This window comes from Erythrolamprus reginae, chromosome 10, assembly GCF_031021105.1.
Source record: "Erythrolamprus reginae isolate rEryReg1 chromosome 10, rEryReg1.hap1, whole genome shotgun sequence".
NCBI lineage: Eukaryota > Metazoa > Chordata > Lepidosauria > Squamata > Dipsadidae > Erythrolamprus > Erythrolamprus reginae.
The window spans coordinates 1,697,534-1,722,620 of record NC_091959.1 but is presented as its reverse complement, the minus strand read 5'-3'; the positions used below and the strand labels follow the sequence as shown (position 1 = coordinate 1,722,620).

Below are 25,087 nucleotides of genomic sequence, written 5' to 3'. Positions count from 1 at the left end.
GCGAAACGAGGGAAGCTGGCAATCGCGTTGATGATGGATTTTGTTGAGGTGGCAATGAATTCTGCAGTGGTGACAAAACCCTGGGACATTTCACGTGGCCTGTGAGCCACGCTTCCATTTTTGAAAAGTTAATATGCCAAAGGAGAGAGGTTTAAAATATCCTGGACAATTAGGTTTAAGACAAAGAAATTGCTCCCAAACTTTGTGCCTGCTTTGTTACTATTATTATTATTATTATTATTATTATTATTATTATTATTATTATTATTATTATTATTAGAGAAATTTGAAAGGGCTTTTGAAACAACCTGAAAATAAGACTTTAAAAAAAAAAATCCAGAAAGGTTTTCTTGTCGGAACAGAAAAATTGCCAGGCAGATTTCGACACAGTTGGACTCAATTTGTCGTCTTCTTTTCTTGGTTTTGAGAAATCCATATTTCTCAGCTGTTCTTTCTGGTTTAATTTCAGGTGCTGCTGTCTGGACTGATTGGTGTGGTCTCTTGGAAAAGGCCCCTATCCCTTGTGGTGAGTAAGAGCTTACTCCTCTGTGTAGACCCTACAACAGAGATGGTGAGCCTATGGCACACGAGCTTTTGCCAATTGCAGCACTTATTCTAGAGTCTCAATGTCCTTTTGCACCGTGGCGACCAAAACTGAATGTGGGATTCCACGTGTGGCCTTACCAAGGTCTTATAATGAATTAAGGGGCACCTCTGCCAAGGCCCTGGGTGGATGGGGATTGTGTGATGTGGGTTGACATGAAAGCTATTCATTCATAGGAGGAAGAAGACTTTGAACATGAGGTTTCCTTCAGAAGGAATCCTTTCAATTCTTGAGTGCAATTGTCTTGAGTTCCTTCTGTCCTGCTTCCCACCTCTCCTCTCGCTCGTTCCTTTATTCCCTCTGCAAAGGGTCAAGAGCCAGGCTGTGTCTTCATGCTATTAACACCCAGTTGGCTCTGAAAATTCAGAAAACATTTAGTAGCCTTGACTTAATCCAGAATGGACAGGAACCTTTGTTGAATAATTAATCCCAGTTCTGCTTGTTGAGCAAGCAAAGTCTCTGGGTAGCTATTTGCTCAAAACTGACACTTGGCTGCGAAGGAGGCGCTTGGAGGATCTGGAAAAGCAAACAGGAACCAGTAGATTATTTCTAAACTTTATTTTTATTTATTTATTTATTTATTTTGTCCAATACACAATACATATTGAAGAGAACAGACATGAAGTATTATATATAAAGAGAAGATATAAAAGTAGAGGAGAAGATATATGAAAGGAAGAATATATATATGATATATAAGATAAAGGAAAGACAGTTGGACAGGGGACGAAAGGCACATTGGTGCACTTATGTACACCCCTTACTGACCTCTTAGGAACCTGGAGAGGTCAATCGTGGATAGTCTAAGGGAGAAATGTTGGGGGTTAGGGGTTGACACTACTGAGTCCGGTAATGAGTTCCACGCTTCGACAACTCGATTGCTAAAGTCATATTTTGTACAGTCAAGCATGGAGCGATTAATATTAAGTTTGAATTTGCTGTGTGCTCTTGTGTGCTTATTTTTCTTTCCAAAGGCACGGGTTTGAAAACGCCCGGAGGTATGTGCTCACCCTATTGATGAAACTAGATTTAGATGCTTCTAATTCTCAAGGCGGTGTATGCGTTCTAATTTTATCCCATCACCCGGTGAAGTTAGCGCAGCCGAGAGCCATAATTTGCTGGCGTGTCTTACAAGGAGTGGGAGGGATTAAAGTCCTGGTTTAGCAGAACTTGACTTAGGTTTTAGAGGTCACCATTTTCAAGGAGAAACAAGGTTAAATAAGGTCCAGGAGGGAAGTGTTTTTAATAGGAAAGTGAACACAAGAACAAGGGGGCACAATCTGAAGTTAGTTGGGGGAAAGATCAAAAGCCACATGAGAAAATATTATTTTACTGAAAGAGTCGTAGATCCTTGGAACAAACTTCCAGCAGTCGTAGTTGGTAAATCCACAGTAACTGAATTTAAACATGCCTGGGATGAACATATATCCATCCTAAGATAAAATACAGGAAATAGTATAAGGGCAGACTAGATGGACCATGAGGTCTTTTTCTGCCGTCAGACTTCTATGTTTCTATGTTTTTTGCCAATTTTCGTGGGTATGCAAAACAATACTGCAGCATCCCAAACATTCATAACAACAATAATAATAACAACAACAGAGCTGGAAGGGACCTTGGAGGTCTTCTAGTCCAATCCCCTGCTTAGCTCTTTCATTGTTACTCTCTCCGAATAAAGTTTTTTAAAGCCCTTACCAGGGGATAAAATAATGTACTGGCTAAGGACGCTAGACAGATGAACACCTGGTGAGCCGATTCTTTCCCCCATTTTGCTCCCCAAAAACTGTGCATCTTATAGTCCAGTGCGAGGGTCCCCAAACCTGGCCACTTTAAGAATTGTGGACTTCAACTCCCAGAATTCAAAGCTGGCTGGAGAATTCTGGGAGTTGAAGTCCACAACTCTTAAAGTGGCCATGTTTGGAGACCTCTGCTCTAGTGCATCATACACTCAGAAAAACACAGTCTGTCCACCAATTAGAGTTATTTGTAAAAACAATAAAGGCATCCGAAGTGAAAGACTTGACCCCCTTACGGGATGAAGGAGTAAAATCCCTCTTTCATCCCTGCCCACTTAGCCTTGTTGAGGCTTCAGGCATGGCAACAGAAGCCCCTCTTAGCTATAAACGCTTGGGGTGGGTGGGGGCTCTGAAACCTGCTTTCTGCTGATGGTACCAGCAACTCCATTTTCGTATTAATCTTGCATGCGGCATATTTTATTCATAAAACAGCCATCAGTACCATTTTGGTGGAGAAAGAACAGCTTGTTTTCTGGCTGAGCTTTGGCACCGTTGCTTGGTGGAAGAAAATAGACCCAGAGCAGCAGGCAATTAGTGGGGCGTGAAGGAGCATTTCCACCCCTCCCTTTAATCAGCCTGGACTGCATTTTTCACACTTGGTGGGTGGTAGCTGCAGTGCTACGATATTTAGGTCTCGCTCACTCACCTTTCAGTGCACAGAGAGTAGAGGAAGAGCAATTTTCGTAGCAGGCAGAGCTGGGACGGGTGGAGTGAAGCATGTCACCAACCTGGAGTCCTTACACCACCACAAATGACACAAGTCCCTTCCCTCTTGAATTCCGTTGATCCTTGTATCTGGTGCCAGTTTAGGGTTGGATAGATTCTTGTGTATAAGCTTCCACGTCTGTGGAAATGAATTCTCAGGGAGAGAATATCTCCCACAAACACATAGAAACATAGAAACATAGAAACACAGAAGACTGACGGCAGAAAAAGACCTCAAGGTCCATGTAGTCTGCCCTTATACCATTTCCTGTATTTTATCTTAGGATGGATCTATGTTTATCCCAGGCATGTTTAAATTCAGTTACTGTGGATTTACCAACCACGTCTGCTGGAAGTTTGTTCCAAGGATCTACTACTCTTTCAGTGAAATAATATTTTCTCACGTTGCTTTTGATCTTTCCCCCAACTAACTTCAGATTGTGTCCCCTTGTTCTTGTGTTCACTTTCCTATTAAAAACACTTCCCTCCTGAACCTTATTTAACCCTTTAACATATTTAAATGTTTCGATCATGTCCCCGCTTTTCCTTCTGTCCTCCAGACTATACAGATTGAGTTCATTAAGTTTTTCCTGATACGTTTTATGCTTAAGACCTTCCACCATTCTTGTAGTCCGGGTGCGTTCCCAAACTGATGCAATTTTTTAAAGTAATGTATTGAACAGATTTGCACAAACACTTAAAATTCTTCAAAGTACTGTCCTTGGGCCTCTACACATTTTTTCCAGTGACTCTGCCATAACCGGTACGTGCCATGGAAGGCATCTTCAGGGACCTCTCGCAAGGTCTTTATCACAGCTGATTGGATCTCTTCTATGGACGAAAAATGGGTTCCTTTCAGGGTTGGGAACAAAAAGAAGTCTGCAGGGGTGACATCAGGACTATAGGGGGAGTGGGGCAGCATTGGCATCTGGTGTTTGGCCAGGAACTCGCGGACTCGTAGTGCGTTGTGGCAAGGCACATTTTTCGTTCATTGAAGAGATCCAAACAGCCGTGATGAAGACCTGGCGAGAGGTCCCCAAAGACGCCTTCCAGGGTGCGTACTGGTCATGGCAGAGTCTCTGGAAAAAATGTGTAGAGGCCCAAGGACAGTACTTTGAACAATTTTAAGTGTTTGTGCAAATCTGTTCAAAAAATTACTTTTAAAAAAATAATTGCATTACTTTTGGAACGCACCCTATAGCCCTATAAGGTATGGTAACCAAGATGGCAGTGTGATCAAAGTTGGTTTGATCCCAAGTGAGTGGTTTGGCTCATTGTGGTTGAAAGAGATGGTTCTTGAAGAAACATAGAAACAGATTCCAGGGCCCTTTTGAAAAATTCCAGAGCACTTTTGAAAAATTATGACCAAGCTCCTCATATATATAAAAAACTGATGTTGTTGATTTCTAAACTAGTATTAACCTCTAGAAATGACATTGCTTGCTTGAAGGGAAACTATGTGGTCTTTGTTAATTAAATACGACCTCGATATCTTGGCTGGGTTAGCTCTTCTCATTTCAGCTGGCCCTGGTCTCTCCAACGATCCTCCTTCTCTGAAGGTCTAATTTTAATCCATAGGCAACTCTGTCTCCCTTGAAGTGCAGATCTACCCTAAGGACCTCTTTTCCCCCCCTCCTTAATGCTGCTTGCAAATTACTTTTTCTTCCCATCAATGAATTACAAACATGTACAGCTGTTCCTCCGAGTTTAGGTGGTGTTAATAAGCATTTCATTTGGTTTTGCAATTATCATTTATGATGTATGGCACTCGCTTAAAAACACACACACACAGTGAGAGGACTTCACAGGGAGGGCTTAGGTGTTGTTTGTTTTAAATCGGGCAGGAATATTTGCACAACATTGGGTTTTGTTGGTTTTGAATTTGTTTATTCGGATGGGCGAGAATTGGACGAGGGAGGAGAGAGAGGGCAAACAGCGAAGGGGTCAGCACAAAGCTTTTACCTGCGGGTAGAATTCAATCATCCATCAAGAACTCCGGTCACTGTAAAAATCAGACCCCTAAGAGGACGTGCAATTTTGAAGGACCAGCTCTGCACTACAGTTAGAATAGAATAGAATTTTTTATTGGCCAAGTGTGATTGGACACACAAGGAATTTGTCTTTGGAGCAGATGCTCTCAGTGGACATAAAAGAAAATAATCATTTCAAGAATAGGGGCGAGTACAAGTGCACCAGGGGGCCTTCCGTCCCCTGTCCTATTGCTCTCCTGTATCTCCTCTACCTTTCTTCTATTCCTATATCTCTTCTTCTATTCTTTCATTGATATATTTTACTATGAGTATCTCCTCTATAAACTTCATCATGTATTTTACTATGTGTATATAGATATATACCCACTAAAACTCTCATTGTGTATTGGACAAAATAAATAAATCAATCAATAAATAAAATAAATAAATAAGAATAGAATTCTTTATTGGCCAAGTGTGATTGGACACACAAGGAATTTGTCTTTGGAGCAGATGCTCTCAGTGGACATAAAAGAAAATAATCATGTCAAGAATAGGGGCGAATACAAGTGCCCTAGAGTGCCTTCCGTCCCCTGTCCTACTGCTCTCCTGTATCTCCTATACCTTTCTTCTATTCCTCTATCTCTTCTTCTATTCTTTCATTGATATGTTCTATTACTATATCTTCTTTTCTATTCTTTCTTAGATATATTTTACTATGAGTATCTCCTCTATAACCTTCATCATGTATTTTACTATGTGTATATAGATATATACCCACTAAAACCCTCATTGTGTATTGGACAAAATAAATAAATAAAATAAATAAAATAAAAATGGAATCAGGAGGTCCAACACAAGGATTGTCACAGGGGTCCAACAAACAATGAGGAAACAATCAATATTAATAAAAATCTTAAGAATATATTAATTATATCAAGAATATATCAAGAATTATGTATAACAGAATTTTTTCAGTTAGTTAAGTGTATAAAATACGTTAAAAAAAATTACAGTGAGTCAAAATATATCAATACATTACTTCAAGATTGTGTGTATTTAAGTCCTTTGCTATGTTGATCTAAGTTATTCAAAAGTAAAAAAAGAAGCTAAGATAAAAAGCACTCTGTTATATTTCCCTTTTTATTCTATCTCTCTTTCCTCTTTTTTCTTTCTTTTCTTTCTCTCCTATTTACTCATCCCCTTTCATCTTTCAGTACCTTGTTTCCCCAACCAGATTTTTCTGGGAATTTTTTTAAGAAAAAAAAATAAATCTTGTGTTCTTTTTCTTCAATGCAATTGACCCCTGACCTCACCATAAATAAATAATTGGCGTTGTTATTGTTTGGTAATGAATTGGTGCTAATCCCGCCCTGCGTGTGACAGATAGCTGGAATACAGGATTGATTGATTGATTTACAAAGGGGAACGGATTAGTGTTTTGCTCAGGGAGGTGTAGCTTCCTACCAGCAACGAGCTGGTGATGGAAAATATGAGACAAATAGCGTTGAGTCTCAAGAGGGGGAAAGGCTTGTGTAATCTCACAAGAGGATTTTGCTTTCGCTCCGTTGTCGTTAGTTAACACCGATGGTCTGTGACACCAGAGATCCCCAACTATGGCAACTTTAAGACTTGTGGACTTCAACTCCCATAATTCCTCAGCCAGGTTGCCAAGGTTGGTGGCCCCTGGTCTACACATACAAACATAGAAGATTGACGACAGAAAAATATCTCCTGGTCCTTGTTTGTTGATTGATTGATTGATAGAGTTGGAAGGGACCATGCGGGTCATCAAGTCCAACCCCCTGCCTAACCAGGAACCCTATAGCATCCCAGCCAAATGGCAGTCCAATTTCCTCTTAAAAATGTCCAGAGTATTGGAGTTCACAACGTCCGCTGGTAGGTGGTTCCACTGGTTGATCGTTCTGACCGTCAGGAAGTTCTTCCTTATTTCCAGGTTGAATCTCTCTTTGGTCAGCTTCCAGCCCTTGTTCCTCGTCCAGCCCTCCAGTGCCCTGGAGAATAAAGTGATCCCCTCCTCTCTGTGGCAACCCCTCGTATACCTGTAGACTGCTATCATGTCTGCTCTGGCCCCCCTTTTCTCTAGGCTATCCATGCCCAGTTCCCTCAGTCTCCCTTCGTAAGTCTTGGTTTCTAGGCCCCTGATCATTTTGGTTGCTCTTTTCTGCACCTTCTCCAGAGTTTCAATGTCTTTTTTGAAGTGTGGTGACCAGAACTGAACACAGTACTCCAGGTGTGGTCTGAACAGGGCGCAGTAGAGTGGTATTAAGACTTCCCTGGTCTTGGAGTGTATTCCCCTGTGGATGCATCTTAGGATGGTGTTGGCTTTTTTAGCTGCTGCTGCACATTGTTGGTTCATGTTTAGTTGATTATCCACCAAGACTCCGAGGACTCTTTCGCCGTCGCTATTGCTGAGAGGGGTTTCTCCGAGGTTGTATGTGTGTCCAGGTTTTTTTTTACCTAGGTGAAGGACTTTGCTCTTGTCGATGTTGAACATCATTTTGTTGGTGTGGGCCCACTGTGTTAGTCTGTCCAGGTCTTTCTGTAATTTGACTTCTATGCTGCCCAATCCCAATGGGACTCAGGGTAATAATATAAAATATAAAATACAATTGTAGTCCTAACAAAACCAATAGTTGAGAATGTCAAGCTTAGTGATCCTGGGCGATATTTCATTGTAGTACCATATAAGGTGAAAGGTAGAATGCAAGCATGCTCATGTTGAGTCATTGGGTGTGAACTGCAATCTGATTGGACCAGGGCATTATAAGACGCAAATCAACTTCACCATGATTGTCTGTTGTTGTTGGTTGTTGTCTACTGTTGTTGTTGGTGGTGGTGGATTTTAGTTGGCTGGCTGGAGCAGTTTCAGTGTGAGTTAAATATTGAGTAGAGTAGTTATAGTGATCTGAAGAAACCTGGATTGGTTTAGCATCTACTTGTAACCTGGATTGGTTGAGTATCTACTTGTATGTACCGTAAACTGAATATAGCTGATGTAAAGTTCCTGTATCTAGAAGACTGAAGATATTTTGCGCTGAAGGGAAAACGATTGTTTTCTACAAACGTGTCGTAGTCATTTATCTGGTTCATTAAATTGCCACAATATATTCTAATCTCTTGTCTAGTCCTTCTGCATTCCTCTGCATTTATATATATATCCGGAGAGAGGAGGGTTAAATTAAAGCAGAATTCTCTACCCGTGACAATTTCCAGGGCCATGGACTTCAACTCCCAGCATTCCACCACCAGCAATATAATATTCACTGAGAATTCTGGGAGCTGAAGTCCACCTTTTGAATCTTGCCAAGGTTGGCAAAGGCTGAATTGGAGGGTCTGATTTAGACTGCAGAAGATGGGATTTATGGCTACTCTCGGCTGCGGCTAACTTAATTACTCTCCATCAGCTTAATCCACCTCGTGGGGCTGCTGTGCAGCGAATGTAAGCAGAGAGGGAAGGAAAAGTACGTGCGCTCCCTTCCAACTCCTTGGAGGAGAGTCAAGAGGAACATCTAGTAAATAACCGAAGAGGTAGTAAGAGCAACGCAGAGACATTTAGACCGGCCTTCTGCCAAACTCCACCGAGAAAAAGCATCCGTATTTCGAGGGTGATGCTTCCCAACTTCACGAGCTTTAAATGGCGTGGATTTCAATTCAGTGTGGATGCGCAGGCTCCTTTTCGCTCTTCTGCTCAGGAGGAGTCGAGAAAGTCAAAATGGAGGTTTCGATTGCGGTTGCTACTTAACCCTCAGATAACTGGATGCTTCTTCACCCTCCTCTTCCTTTTCTCCTCCTTCTCCCCTCTCCTCCTTCTCTTTTTCCTTCTTCTTCTTCTTCCTCCTCCTCCTCTTCCCTCCTTCCTCCTTCCTCTTCCTTCTTCTTCTTCTCTTCCTCCTCTTCTTCCTTCCTCCTCTTCCTTCTCCTCCCTCCTTTCTCCTCCCTCCTTCTTCCTTCCTCTTTCCACCTTCCTCCTCCTCCTTCCTCCTTCTCCTCTTCCTCCTCTTCTTCCTTCCTCCTCTTCCTTCTTTCTCCTCATCCCTCCTTCCTCCTCCTTTCTTCCTTTCTGCCTTCCTTCTCTTTCCTTCTTCTTCTCCTCTTCCTTCCTTCCTTTCCCCTCCTCTTCCTCTTCTTCCCCATCCCTCCTTCCTCCTCATCTCTCTTTCCTTCCTCCTTCCTTCTTCTTCAGAAACTAAATCATTCTTAAAACCACAGTCTACATAGGTTCGTCTCAAAGAATAGTGGTGTTGCATTACTTCATCCATTATCTAAGTGAGAGAAATGATCTTCCCACAAAGACATTTCTTTGCTGACGTGCTGCACACCTCAGTAGCTGCACATCCTATGAGCCCCTCCCCCCCACAAACAGAGCAAATCCACCTGTGCCCAAACCAACTTCCAGATTGGGTGGTCTTGAAAAAGCAGCCAGGCCTACCATTGAATTGGGTCGGTGATAAGAACCTGAGCAGCTGAGGGATTCTCTCAGTTCCGCAGAAGTCCGTCTTCTAAAACCTCAGAGAAATTCAGAGAAAGTCACACCCAGCAGGGAGGCAGAAATTAACAAAGACAATTTGCCCGATGCAATTTGTGGGAGAGAGAGAAAATTATGTGGGCTGCAATTATGATAGAGAAGGACACGGAGTCGACCCAATGTCACATTGCAGAGCCTGGCCCATCCTAAGGATGGTGGGGCTTACGAACCACTGCGTTGCCTACACAATGTTGTCATTCTTTTGTTTATTATCTCTTTTGGTTTTTATGTGGCATCTTCCAAGCGTTTGCAGGCTGCCCCGAGACACTAACGATTAGGTAGGGTTTGTAAGCGGCACAAAATAAATGAACAGCTCAAACCCTTTCGCTTAAGCAACGAGAGACGTCGACAAGGAAGGAGAAAGCTAATTGCTGATCAAGGATTCAGAAAGCGACACAAGAAGGTGATTTCATTTCATCCGGCCCAGGATGCTCCCGCACAACCCAAAGACGACAAACGTTTAATTGCACACCGAGATGACTTGGCTGCCTAGCGCTCTGTTTTGCAGGCTTTTGTGTGTGTGTGTGTGTGAGTGTCGAGGCATCGAGATACGGAGAGCGGAGAGCAGATAATAAGCTCAAGCCACAGTCAAAAGGATAAGGGAAATACCGGGAGCCAAGGGAATGCTGAACAGTTACAGGGCTGACACTGCTATTGTCTGGGCCATTTGGAAGCTGGCCAAGAATGAGACAAAAAGGGCCTTAGAAGACCAAACCGGGGGGGGGGGGGGGGAGCTGCAAGATTTCAGAAGGGAAGAAAAATAGATGTACAGTGATACCTCGTCTTACAAACGCCTCGTCATACAAACTTTTCGAGATACAAACCTGGGATTTAAGATTTTTTTGCCTCTTCTTACAAACTATTTTCACCTTACAAACCCACCGCCGCCGCCGCTGGGATGCACCACCTCCGGACTTCCGTTGCCAGCGAAGCACCTGTTTTTGTGCTGCTGGGATTCCCCTGAGGCTCCCCTCCATGGGAAACCCCACCTCCGGACTTCCGTGTTTTTTTGATGCTGCAGGGGAATCCCAGCAGCACAAAAACGGGAGCTTCACTGGCAATGGAAGTCCAGAGGTGGGGTTTCCCAGCAAGGGGAGCCTCAGTGAAATCGCAGCATCGCAAAAACACAGAGGTCCGGAGGTGGGGTTTCGAGGACTTTGGTGTTTTTGCGATGCTGCGATTTCACTGATGCTCCCTTCGCTGGGAAACCCCACCTCTGGACTTCCGTTGCCAGCGAAGCGCCCGTTTTTGCGCTGCTGGGATTCCCCTGCTGGGATTTCCCTGCAGCATCACAAAAACATGGAAGTCCAGAGGTGGGGTTTCCTATGGAGGGGAACCTCAGTGTTATCCCAGCAGTGCAAAAACGGGCGCTTCGGCTGGCAAAAGGGGTGGATTTGGGGCTTGCATGCATTCATTGCTTTTCCATTGATTCCTATGGGAAACATTGTTTCGTCTTACAAACTTTTCACCTTAAGAACCTCATCCTGGAACCAGTTAAGTTTGTAAGACAAGGTATCACTGTACCGTATTTTTTGGAGTATAAGACGCAACCTTTTTCCTCCCTAACAGAAGCGGATAATTTGGGTGCATCTTATACTCTGAATGTAGCTGCTAACGATCTTCCCAGCTCTCACCTTGCAGGCTCTTTCACGGCTTCTCTCTGGGAAGAAAGTTTTCCAAGCCCAAAGTCTTTGCAGGTTTTTTTTTTTCATTGCTCTAACTTGCTCTGAATAAGTTTCTTTCCAGTCCTAACCAGGTGCTAACAATGTTCCCAGCAATTTCCAGCTTGTAAGCTGTCCTACCTGTCCTATTTAACCAGGAAGGCAGACATGAAGACCGTACGGTGGAGAAGGCAGGTTGTGTCATTGAGAACGCTATTTGAACAACAGATGTTTCGACATTGATTGTTTCTGGGGACAAACGTCTAACCATGTGGTTCCACTCCTGTGGATAAGGAGTGGCAGGCTGACATCAGTTCCCCTTGATTTGTTACTCAAGATGAAGTGATTGAAACGCAGATGACGCCCGTCTTAGCTATGATCAGGGAACCGGCTGCCTCTAATGGCCTGCGGAGTGTGTAATTTATTTTGCGGTGGGAGACATTCCCCAGCACTATCTACTTCTGCAGGTGGAGTTTGTTTATTTTTTTCTTTATTTATTGGATTTGTATGCCGCCCCTCTCCGGAGACTCGGGGCGGCTAACAGCAATAATAAGACAGCGTACAATAATAATCCAATACTAAAAACGATTAAAAACCCATTAAAGTAAAAACCAAACATACATACATACATACCATGCATAAAATTGTAAAGGCCTAGGGGGAAAGAGTATCTCAATTCCCCCATGCCTGGCGGCAGAGGTGGGTTTTAAGGAGCTTACGAAAGGCAAGGAGGGTGGGGGCAATTCTAATCTCTGGGGGGAGTTGGTTCCAGAGGGCTGGGGCCGCCACAGAGAAGGCCCTTCCCCTGGGTCCTGCCAAGCGGCATTGTTTAGTTGACGAGACCAGGAGAAGACCCACTCTGTGGGACCTTACTGGTCGCTGGGATTCGTGCAGCAGGAGGCGGTCCCTGAGATAATCTGGTCCGGTGCCATGAAGGGCTTTATAGGTCATAACCAACACTTTGAATTGTGACCGGAAACTGATCGGCAACCAATGCAGACTGCGGAGTGGTGGTCCCGTGTGGTGGATAAAACACACCTGCTCCATCACGTTGCAGCGACTTGGCCAAACTATGGCACGGATATGAAGAAGGAGGCCATCAAACAAGAACTCCTAAGAATTAATTGGCACGGATGTCAACATAAGGGGGGTTTATGCATATGTTTTGGGAATGCCCGGCAGTGCAGAAATTTTGCAAAGAAGTGCAAGAAGACACTAATAGGATTAGTAACTTGATTAGTAACTCAAGGCAGGGAACCTACCTCCTGCTGTTTCTCCACCACAATTCTGCAAGGTGCATTGGGGTGAATAGAATAGAATAGAATGGAATGGAATGGAATAGAATACAATTCTTTATTGGCCACGTGTGATTGGACACACAAGGGATTTGTCTTTGGTGCAGATGCTCTCAGTGTACATAAAAGAAAAAGAGACATTTGTCAAGAATCATGTGGTACAACACTTAATGATTGTCACAGGGGTCAAATAAGCAATGAGGAAACAATCAATATTAATAAAACTCTTAGGATACAAGAAACAAGTTACAGTCATACAGTCCTAAGTGGGAGGAAAAGGATGATAGGAATGGTGAGAAAAAGTAGTAGATTAGAAGTGCAGATTTAGTAAGGATGAGATGGAGTGATTGGATCAAAGTCACCCATTGACTTTCCAGACTGTAGAGTCTGGAGGACAGAAGGGAAAGGGGGACATGATCGAAACATTTAAATATGTTAAAGGGTTAAATAAGGTACAGGAGGGAAGTGTTTTTAATAGGAAAGTGAACACAAGAACAAGGGGACACAATCTGAAGTTAGTTGGGGGAAAGATCAGAAGCAACGTGAGAAAATATAATTTGACTGAAAGAGTAGTACCGTGTTTCCCCGATAGTAAGACCCCCCCGATTGTAAGACATATGGGGGGTTTCAGGGGGGTCGGCTTATATAAGCCATACCCCGAAAGTAAGACATATGTCTTACTTTCGGGGAAACACGGTACTAAAAGCGAGGGAGCAGTTCGCAGCGCCCTGGTGGCGGTTCCCTCCGCTTTGACGGCGCTGGTCCGCTCGCTCGTCCCCGCAACCGACCCACATTTCCGGGTTGGCGAGCCTGGATTGTTTTTCCTGCGAGCGCTGGTCCCCGCTAAGCCTTCGCTTAGCGGGGACCAGCGCTCGCAGGAAAAACAATCCAGGCTCGCCAACCCGGAAATGCGAGGCGAAGGACGGCGCTGGTCCGAAGTTGTAGAAGCGAGCCGAGCGGGCAGCCGGAGCTGCGCCCTCCTTCGCCCGCCTCCTTTCCGGCAGGCAGGTGGGGCTGCCCAACTGCGCAGAGCGGCTCCTCCCCTCCAGACGCGTGTCGGGGAAGCGGGTCGGTTGCGGGAACGAGCGAGCGGACCAGCGCCGTCAAAGCGGAGAGAACCGAGCAGATCAGCTGCTGGGCGGCCTCCCTGGGTCTTCCCGACTTCACCCTGTCAATTTGGTTAGTGGAGGCGGGAAACGGCAGGGGGGGGGTATGTAAGACATACCCCGAAAGTAAGACCTAGTGGGGCTTTTGCGGGTAAAAAGATAGTAAGACACTGTCTTACTATCGGGGAAACACGGTAGATCCTTGGAACAAACTTCCAGCAGATGTGGTAGGTAAATCCACAGTAACTGAATTTAAACATGCCTGGGATAAACATAGATCCATTGTAAGATAAAATATAGGAAACAGTATAAGGGCAGACGAGATGGACCATGAGGTCTTTTTCTGCCGTCAGTCTTCTATGTTTCTATGTTTCTATGCCTAAAGTAGTGGGACTAGAACTCACTACCCCTCGCTGATTGGCTCAGTGAAGAGTGTTGATAGATCCAGTGGGTCCAAATAAAGTGATTCTTTCTAAATAAAGACGTAGCAGCTGGAACCCGAGTGATGGAGCTGTGGAAGGATTCTCTTTGCATTCTCAACTATTCCCGAGGCTGCTATATTAGCAACCCAGGAACTTAAGCAAATGTTGCTCCTGCATTCCTCTGATTAGAAGCAATGTTCTAAATTAAACCAGGTTCTCTTGGGAAAGCAGACCCCATCCATTTTAAGTACTTGAAGTGGGCTCTCAGGCAGCTTTTGATCGCTTACTTAAGGGAACGGAGCTGGTTGGAAAAGGTGGCTGGCATCTCAAGTTGCCGTTCTCCATTTCCAGTGCCAGCAGGGAGGGGAATCAGATAATAGTATTGGGGGGGGGGACTGCAAAAGTAGGCTCATTGTTAAGGTACCAGGTAGCATCCGAATTAAATCTGAGTCCGAGTCAAAGTGCTCCTTAAAGTTCCAATTTATTTCTGAAACCATCCTGGCACCAACACTGGGGAACCTGGATTTGAGCTTCCCACCTGTTCTGCCCGCGTGTCTCAACCGTCCGTAATTACAGGGTAATTAGTCCAGGAAGACACACACCACACGATAAAAGGAAAACCCAACAGTTTTTATAAACAGAAAAACAGAAACAGCTCCCTTTTTAAATGTCAAAGGGATTTTCTGGTACACACAAGGCACAGGTTAAATGCAGTCCAATTGCTCACCCGATAACTGGGAAATTGAGTCCAATTCTAAAGTCCAGAGAGTCCACACAAAATCTTGAACAGCACAAAAACCGCGATCTTGACGAAACAATGAATCAGATAAACTGCCATGAGGCTAACACACCAGGCTGCACTTTTATCTGTAGCACTAAATATAGCAGCCCCACCCAAACAAAGGTGGCCTCATTTTCTCTTGTAATAATCCTTCAGTTCTTGTCTCCTATGCATCACTCTACGCATGCGTGGATGTGTCATTAATTCTTGTTCAGAATCCAGGGATGATACAGATGATTGATCTCCTCCTGGGCTTTCTGCCAAACTCCCCTCTTCCCTGTCACTCACGCTTCCTTGGTCAGAGGAGGCTTCGTCGGCAGATTCTACTGGGAGCAAAACAGGCCTGCGGCATGTGGATGTTTCCCCCACATCCACCTGCACATTCCTTAGGGCAGGAGCTGGGCCAGAGCTAACCACAGCATCACCCAGTTGAAAGTTCACATCCCTTGTCTGGATATGGAAAAGGTGCAAAAAAGGGCAATAAGAATGATCAGGGAAATGGAGCCCCTCCCTTATGAAACCAGGTTGCAACACCTTGGTCTCTTCAGCCTTGAAAGACTGAGTTTAAGGGGGGACTTGATCATAGAAACATAGAAGATTGATGGCAGAAAAAGACCTCCTGGTCCATTTAGTCTGCCCTTATACTATTTCCTGTATTTTATCTTAGGATGGATCTATGTTTATCCCAGGCAGGTTTCAATTCAGTTCCTGTGGATTGACCAACCACGTCTGCTGGAAGTTTGTTCCAAGCATCTACTACTCTTTCAGTAAAATAACATTTTCTCATGTTGCTTTTGATCTTTCCCCCAACTAACCTTAAATTGTGTCCCCTTGTTCTTGGGTTCACTTTCCTATTAAAAACAATTCCCTCCTGAACCTTATTTAACGCTTTAACACATTTAAATGTTTCTATCATGTCCCCCCTTTTCCTTCTGTCCTCCAGACTAGACATATGGAGTTCATGAAGTCTTTCCTGATAGGTTTTATGCTTAAGACCTTCCAACATTCTTGTAGCCCGTCTTTGGACCCGTTCAATTTTATCCATATCGAAGTGTATAAAATCACGCATGGGATAGAAAAGGTGGATAGAGAAAAATTATTTTCTTTATTACACAATACTAGGACGAGGGGGCTCTCCCTAAAGCTCACAGGTAAGAAAGCGAGGACCAATAAAGGGAAATATTTCTTCACTTGGAGGGTGCCTGGTTTATGGGATTCACTTCCAGAAGAGGTCATGACAGCTGTCAGCCTGGAGAGCTTCAAGGCAGGATTAGACAGATTCATGGATGCCATGTGTATCATAGGTGGTTATTAAAATGGATGTCCATGTGCCGCCTCTACATTGGTCGAGTCAGGTAGGATTCCCTTCGGTCCCATTTGTTGGGGGTCAAGGGAAAGGGAGGGTCTTGCCTTCTCTTTCTGCTCAAGATCCCCATGGAAAATTGGTGAGCCACTTTATGACACAGAATGCTGGACTCGATGGGCTTTGGCCTGATTCAGCAGGGCTCTTCTTAGGTTCTTATGTTCTTATGTCCTCCACCCCCAAACTTGTCACGTTGCCCACTCAGATTGTGCCAGCGTGGCCAGTCCTCCTTCCGCTTCCTCCCAGGTGTATTGCCCTAGAATAGCCTTGAACCCCTCACAAGAATTCTTTGAGGCTGCCTCTGCTACCTCATGAAAATCACCCCTCCCAGGCGACTAACTTAGCTCTTGGTCATCATTGCAATATGAGATAATAATCCAGTTTTTCTTCTTCTTTTTCTTCCTCAGATAACCTTTTTCATGCTGCTGTCAGCCGTCTGTGTGATGCTGAATTTAGCCGGCTCCATCCTCTCCTGTCAAAACGCTCAACTAGTGAACTCCCTAGAAGGGTGTCAGTTGGTGAGTGTAATCCAAATCATCTCTCCTTTTATTTATTTATTTTTTTGCATACTGCTGATTTGTTCCGAAGTAAAACATGCTAAAAGCACATGCTGCCTTTCCAGTGGGAATTCGAACTCGTTCACGTTTCAGAGGTCAAAATGCGAGCCTGCAAATTCCTCTTTGGTCACTCGCTGTCAGAACGTAGAGGTTAATCTGGCTTCCTTCAGAAGGGTTACGACATCAGCCCCCAGATGACCTTCAATGTGGACATTGAAATCCCAGGATACCTGAAGGGTGTTAGCTTGGAAACATTGCTCTAGCACAGGGATGCTAGAGGTCCCGAAAAAGCACACCTGTGCACTATCCTGGATGCACGAGTGAATAAGGTCCTGGAGGGAAGTGTTTTTAATAGGAAAGTGAACCCAAGAACAAGGGGGCACAATCTGAGGTTAGTTGGGGGAAAGATCAGAAGCAACCTGAGAAAATATTATTTGACTGAAAGAGCAGTAGATCCTTGGAACAAACTTCCAGCAGACGTGGTTGGTAAATCCACAGTCACTGAATTTAAACATACCTGGGATAAACATATATCCATTGTAAGATAAAATAGAGCAGAGTAGATGGACCATGAGGTCTTATCCTGCTGTAAAATAATATTTCAGTAAAATAATATTTTCTCATGTTGCTTTTGATCTTTCCCCCAACTAACTTCAGATTGTGTCCCCTTGTTCTTGTGTTCACTTTCCTATTAAAAACACTTCCCTCCTGGACCTTTTTTAACCCTTTAACATATTTAAATGTTTCGATCATGTCCCCCCTTTTCCTTCTGTCCTCCCGACTAGACAGATTGAGTTCATGAAGTCTTTCCTGATCAGTTTTATGCTTAAGACCTTCCACCATTCTTGTAGCCCTTGGACCCGTTCAATTTTGTCAATATCTTTTTGTAGGTGAGGTCTCCAGAACTGGACACAGTATTATTCCAAATGTGGTCTCACCAGTGCTGTCAATTCAAATTTTCAATTCTGATTTATCTGGAACTCAGCAGAGGAGAGGGGAGGGAGAGAGGGAGGCTGCCAAATTAATTTGCAAGCGGGCTTCCGTTTATGATTGAGTTTAATCTTCAAATTATGATTTCCCCCCCCTTTATTCTGTGGAGGGTGGACATTCCGGGCCAGTTTCTATCCTTCGACCTTATTTGTTCTTTTTGAGGCTGTTCTCAGAGCAATTGACTTTCATTTCCCCAGATAACAGGGCCATACTAATGAAAGATACCTATCACACGGACGCATTTATATTGCAGCCCTCGATTGCTTCATGGTATGGAAGGAGGCATTTCACAGAATGCTCTCGTTAACACGAAGGGTTTAATAACATCCTGTTTTTTCATGTTGGTTTGGCATTGGGTGCAGTTCCTCCCAAGCCTCAGTGTCCATTTTGGGCTTTGTAATTGGACGTCCCAATTTCGGAGAACATGTAGAATACGACAGAACCTCTGTAATGTTTAGACGCATGGCTCCTTTCTTTTGTTTCCATGCCTCCTGAATTGACTTCCTTCGTTTTTTTAAATATATATATTTTTTATTAAATGTAGATTGTTCTGAGTTCGGGTTTTGCCCTGTGTAATGTTTTGAATGTCTATGCGACGTTTCGGCGAAATCACATTCACCATCATCAGGCTGAAGTTCCAATCTTTGTGTTGTTGTAAATGGAATGTTAGCAACTGTCATTTCTTCCTAGTATATAGTGTGGGGGTGGAGATTTGTTTTGAATGTAGCAAATAGATTGGGTGATTATGTTTCAGTGATCTGATTGGTTGGTGTAATCATAGTTATTAGAAGGAATGACATGGAGATTTTTATGAAGTGTTTTGTTTAAGGCTGATTTCCAAATATAAAATTCTAAAATCATAATTATTAGAAGGATTGACATGCTGATTATTATGAAGTGTTTTTTTTGTTTAAGGCTGGTTTCCAAATCTCTGGCAGGCGGGAGGTGTCATCTCTTTTATTTATGCAAAGGGGTCTCCTCTCAATTTCTATAGCTTCTAGAGAAATTCTTCTATATAAATTCTCTGTTTTGTGGAGTAATTTAGTTTTTTCAAAGTCAATTTCGTGCCCTGTTTTTTTAATGTGCTGGACAAGGGAGGAGGTCTTTTCTTCTTTTTTGACTGCATTCACATGTTCTGCTATGCGTTGGCTCACTCTTCGGTTAGTTTGTCCAATGTATGTGGCTGCACATGTTTTGCAAGGGATTTCATAGATTCCTTGGTATTCCAATTGGATTTTATCTTTGGGGCTCCTTAGGATATTAGATATTTTTTGGTTAGTGCAAAATGAACTTTTGATGTTATGTTTGTGCAGAATTTTACTAATTTTATCCGTGGTGCCTTTGATGTAAGGAAGGATGGTGGTGCCATTGTCCTGTTCTTGATCTTGTTTTTTGGGGGGTGTCTCTTTTTTGATTAGGTTTGTTATTGTTTTCTCTTTGAATCCATTAGAAATTAGTACATCTTTGAGTTTGTTCAATTCAGTTTTTAAGTGCTCATGGTCAGCTAAGCGTTTGGTTCTGGTGATGAGAGTTTTGGCCACTGAGGTGATTTGTGCGGGGTGGTGGTGTGAGTGTGCATTTAGATAACGGTTGGTATGGGTTTTTTATTTTTATTAAATTTATATACATTTATTTATTTATTTATTTATTTATTTTATTAGATTTGTATGAAGACTCGGGGCAGCTCACAACAGTAATAAAAACAATATAGTAGTGGAATAAATCTAATATTAAAAAACATATAAAACCCTATCATTATTTTAAAAAGCAAACAGCACATTCATACCAAACATAAAACAAAGTATAAAAAAGCCTGGGGGAAAGGTGTCTCAACTCCCCCATGACTGGCGGTATAAGTGAGTCTTGAGTAATTTACGAAAGACAGGGAGGGTGGGGGCAGTTCTAATCTCTGGGGGGAGTTGGTTCCAGAGGGCCGGGGCCGCCACAGGGAAGGCTCTTCCCCTGGGGTCTGCCAAACGACATTGTTTAGTCGACGGGACCCGGAGAAGGCCCACTCTGTGGGACCTTATCGGTCGCTGAGATTCGTGTGGTAGCAGGCGGTTCCGGAGGTACTCTGGTCCAATGCCATGTAGGGCTTTAAAGGTCGTGACCAACACTTTGAATTGTGACCGGAAACTGATCGGCAGCCAATGCAAGCCACAGAGTGTTGAAGAAACATGGGCGAATCTTGGAAGCACCCTATGATGGCTCTCGCGGCTGCGTTCTGCACGATCTGAAGTTTCCGAACACATTTTTTAAAAAACATCGCACAATCAATAATTATAAATTGTAAACATAATATTTATTTATTTATTATTTATTTATTATTTGGATTTGTATGCCGCCCCTCTCCGAAGACTCGGGGCGGCTCACAACAAGTGAAACAAATCATAATAATCCAATTAATTAAAATATTTAAAGATTTTAAAAACCCCATATACTAACAGACACACACACAAGCATACCATGTATAAATGAAACGTGCCCAGGGGGAGATGTTTAATTTCCCCATGCCTGATGGCAAAGGTGGGTCTTAAGGAGTTTACGGAAGGCAGGAAGAGTAGGGGCAGTTCTAATCTCCGGGGGGAGTTGGTTCCAGAGAGCCGGTGCCGCCACAGAGAAGGCTCTTCCCCTGGGACCCGCCAACCGTCATTGTTTAGTTGACGGGACCCGGAGAAGGCCCACTCTGTGGGACCTAATCGGTCGCTAATAATAACACCTAACACATCTCAATAAAATTTTATTAAATTTATAAATTTATAAACTTATCAGGAAAGTCTTAATGGACTCAATCTGTATAGCCCTTTGGAAGGCGTAGGTTGCTCCCACACGGCTGCTTTTTCAGAGAAAATTGAACAGCCCTTTGTCTGAAATGATAGAGGGTTTCCAACCTGTGCAAGGGGTTGGACTAGAAGAACTCTAAGGTCCCTTCCAACCGCGTATTTCTATTATTTTGGCTTCTGCTGTCTGCAAACGGAGACTTAAAATGGGGAAAGTTTTCAAATTTTCTCTGGGGTGCATCTCCATGGATGTCCTTTCTTGACCCCAGTTTCCTCCATGTGTGTTTGTGTGTGTGTGTGTGTGTGTTTTGTCTCTTTAATAACTACTCCAGAGGAGAAAATGAGACCAGAAGCCCCAGTTCCCTTTGCATCCGTGCGTGGCTCCTTAAAATAGAAGCGCGGAAATAAACGGAGCCAATAAGACAAATCTCATTTTGTTCTTCATAAACGTTGGCAGGAGCTGCAGTCTCAATGCACAAAACAAATAAGCGCCCGTCCTTGTTTGGCGTATTTCTGTCAGGTTTATTCATTTCTAGAGCTCACGGAAGGAAGAGGTTTTGTGTAACGGCTAAGTACCTCTAAAGTAAGCCGTTGTGGCCTTCCCAAAATACACAGCTGATTTTAAAGGACAAGAGCGAACCCGGATGAGAATAGAATAGAATAGGGCAGAATAGAATAGAATAGAATAGAATAGAATAGAGGTCAACAGTGGAGAGTCTATGGGTAAAGATTTGGGGGGTTAGGTGATGATACTACAAAGTCCGGTAGTGAGTTCCGGGCATTAATAACTTGGTTGCTGAAATTGTATTTCCTGCAGTCGAGTTTAGAGCGGCTTACTTTGAGTTTGTATCTGCTGTGTGCTCATGTGTTGTTGTGGTTGAATCTGAAGTAGTCGTTGACAGGAAGGACGTTTTAGCAGGTGATTTTATGGGCTATGCTCAGGTCGTGTTTAAAGCGATGAAGCTCCAAACTTTTTAAGCCCAGGATTTCAAGCCTGGTTGGGTAAGATATTCTGTTGCAAACGGAGGCGTGGAGGGCTCTTCTCGTAAAGTATCTCTGGACGCTTTCTAATGTATTTATATCCGAAATGCAGGTTTGGGTTCCAGGCAGAGGAGCTGTATTCAAGGATGGGCCTGGCGAAGGTTTTGTATGCTCTGGTTAGTAGTGTGAGATCACCGGAGAAGAAGCTACGTAGCATTAGGTTGACAACTCTTGAAGCGTTTTTGGCGATGTTGTTGCAGGGGGCTTTGGCACTTAGATCATTTGAAAGGAATATTCCAAAGTCTTTTACGGAGTGAGGGTCATCTGTAAGGTCTTGTCTACTCAGCTTGTATTTGATGTTCTGATTCTTTTTGCCAATGTGCAAGAGAGAGCGCTTGTTGGTTGAGATTTATTGAGATGTATGCATAAGATTTACAAATGGGCTCACTCTACCAGCTGCAGGAGGAGATAATGATGTCCTCCCCTAAGGGCAGGATTAGACCATGGGAGGCAGGATAAAAATCACACGACGGACGAGACAATCGCATTTGGGACTTTCAAGGGTGGAAGCGGTGACCTCAATTTTGTCTGTGGATTCATCACTTCCATTAAAACCCGTTTACCTCTTTCTACCATTTTTGTGATGCTGGAGTCATTTGCAAGAATGCAGAGATAGAGTGCAGAATGTTAAAAGGGGAAGAAACCCCCAATCCTAACCATGGTTTATTTCCCAAGCCATGGCTACCTTTGAGGGAAACCAACTGCAGAGGAAGGACTTCCATGTCATGAGTGCTCAAATGACGGTTGGAACATCAACAGGGTTAAATGTTGGCTTGACCTGATCGCGATGAAGCCTGATGGCCCCTGTTTTCTCACCCCCTCTCTCTTCCTTCCTCAGATTAAATTTGACAGCGACAGCGTCTGCGTGTGCTGTGAGTTGCAATACCAGGCTTCTGGCTGCAGCCTCGGGGAGATGCTGAAATTGAACCCGCTGCAGGAGTGCAACGCCGTCAGGCTGACCCTCAAGGTAAGTGTCCTGTTAAGGAGCATGCAGGGTGACCCCTGGGTGATCAAGGATGCACACATGCAAAAGAAATGTGGAGTTCTGGTAGATATCCAGCAGTCGGGAGATATGACAGTCAGGGACCGAGGGGAAGAGCCTTCTCTGTGGCGGCCCCGACCCTCTGGAAACAACTCCCCCCGGAGATTAGGACTGCCCGCACCCTCTTTGCCTTTTGCAAACTCCTTGAAACTCACCTCTGTCGTCAGAAAATGGGGAAATTGATTCCCCTGGGCCGTTTCCGTTTTTTCTATGGTTTGTATGAGATGTACGATTCCTTTTATATTAAGGGGTTTTAAATTGTTTTAATTTTGGATTTGTACTGTTTCTGTTGTTGTGAGTCGCCCCGAGTCTTCAGAGAGGGGTGGCATACAAATCAAATAAAATAAAATAAAATAAAATAAAATAAACAAATGAATGAATGAATGAATGAGTAATGGTTCAGTCATATCAAAAACAGATATATTAAATATATAAAATAGCATTTACTTTAGCAATTGTTGTGAGCCGTCCCGAGTCCTCGGAGAGGGGTGGCATACAAATCCAATTAATAAATACAGCAAATAACAAATATAGGGATTGGACCGACGTTTTGCCTACACGGCTGTCAATCTGAAAGCTTTTCCTTTTGCCTGACAACCCTTCTCAGTGATGGCCTCCCACCGAGGGGTTTCAACATCTGCTTCGGTTAATTAGAAATGCATTTTAGCTGGAAATCCTGCAGATGAATAGGCGACCCCCTGTTAAATGACAAAAATCTCATTTTCCCCACCAGGATACTCCACTCGATTGGGCTCCTTTATCTCAGCATTCTTGGTTATAATCAAACCCTTCCAGAGAGAGACGTTGTTATGGCACAATAACTGAAAATGGGCTTTCCCTCCAATTCCAGCAGGCATTTAAGAATACAATAAGCATATTTTCACTGCCTTAAAAGCCATAAAGAAAAGCCAAAAAAGGAAACCCTTCCGCTGGCTTTGTTAATTCCTAAGGGGTCTTTTCCCGTTGTTAAATATTGGATAAACTCTGGAATTTATGCCTCCTTGCTTTAAAAGTGTTATTAAAAGCCTTCCCCAGAGGATCCGCCAAAGGCTTTGTATCTAGATTAGAGCAAGGAACGGTTTTCAAAACCTTCTGCGCGTTAAGCAAAATTAAAACATAAATGCGAGACTGCCATTATTCTTCCCCACTACAAAGGCTTGAAAAATTATTTGAGATTGCTCTGAAGGAAAGAAGCCAGCTTCTGCCATGGGAGAGCTCTTCTCAGGATTCTAGTCCTCACATATCTGCTGAAGGCCTCTTCAGGGAAGGTTTTAATAATTTCCCCCTTGTTAGAAGAGGCCAATGGTTGAAAAAATATAGAATAGAACAGAATTCTTAATAGGGCAAGTGTGATTGGACACACAAGGAATTTGTCTTTGGTGCATAAGTTCTCAGTGTACATAAAAGAACATAGACATTTGTCAAGAATATAATAGGATAGGAAAGGATAGGATAGAATGTAGGATAGAATATAGAATAGAATAGAATAGAATTCTTTATTGGCCCAGTGTGATTGGACACACAAGGAATTTGTCTTTGGTGCAAATACTCTCAGTGTACATAAAGTAAAAGATAAATTTGTCAAGAATAGAGTAGAGTAGAGTTGAACAGAATAGAGTAGAGTAGAATAGAATAGAATATAGAATAGAATAGAATAGAATAGAATAAGAATATAGAATAGGATAGGATTCAATTCTTTATTGGCCAAGTGTGATTGGACACACAAGGAATCTCTCTTTGGTGCAGATGCTCTCAGTGGACATAAAAGAGAATGGACATTTATTAATTTATTTATTTATTTATTAATCAGATTTGTATGCTGCCCCTCTCCGCAGACTCGGGGCAGCTCACAGCAATAATAATACAATGTAAACAAATCTAATATTTAAGTTAATTTAAAACCCCAATTTAAAAACCAATCATACATACAGACATACCATGCATAAATTTTATAAGCCTAGGGGGAGGGAAAGTCTCAGTTCCCCCATGCCTGACGATTTGTCAAGAATAGGATAGAGTTATTATAGACAAATCATATACTTCTGTGTCTAATCCTATGTCTATTTTCCCTTAACCCACTTTTCACCAAGAAGTCATTCCAGTTAACAATAACATCACTAAATATACATCTATCACTTTTTCCTTTCCTCCAGCCAGCAGTAGAACTTGCCCCAACATTGATAATATTCCGACAGTTAGATCCCTCTCATTTGTAATCTGAAGCTGGTTCTTGAGTTTCCCGAGGAGAAAGAAAACAGGGAGAGCAATTTCATGGGTGAAAAGACATTGACTGTTCATTATCCCTTTTCATCAGGTGATTGTAGGTATCTAAGTCAGGAAGCTTTTGTCACTGAGGTCAGTCAAGCAGAAAGGAAGGGAGCCAGATCGCACCTCCCAAACCCTCTGGCACAGTCGGCTGAGATGC

At 43.2% G+C, this 25,087-nt stretch overlaps 2 protein-coding genes across 2 annotated transcripts in view; one reads left to right on the top strand and one right to left on the bottom strand.

Annotated features, from left to right (window-relative positions):
* Positions 1–25,087, bottom strand: part of MTMR10 (myotubularin related protein 10) — a 780,230-nt gene that overhangs the window by 571,370 nt on the left and 183,773 nt on the right. The window lies entirely within an intron of this gene.
* ENTREP2 (endosomal transmembrane epsin interactor 2) overlaps positions 16,660–25,087 on the top strand; it is a 29,882-nt gene continuing 21,454 nt past the window's right edge. Inside the window, exons 1-2 of the mRNA XM_070762022.1 lie at positions 16,660–16,770; positions 22,459–22,587. Coding sequence (XP_070618123.1) covers positions 16,672–16,770; positions 22,459–22,587 — 228 coding nt within the window. The 5' untranslated portion in view covers positions 16,660–16,671. The remainder of the gene's footprint in view (positions 16,771–22,458; positions 22,588–25,087) is intronic.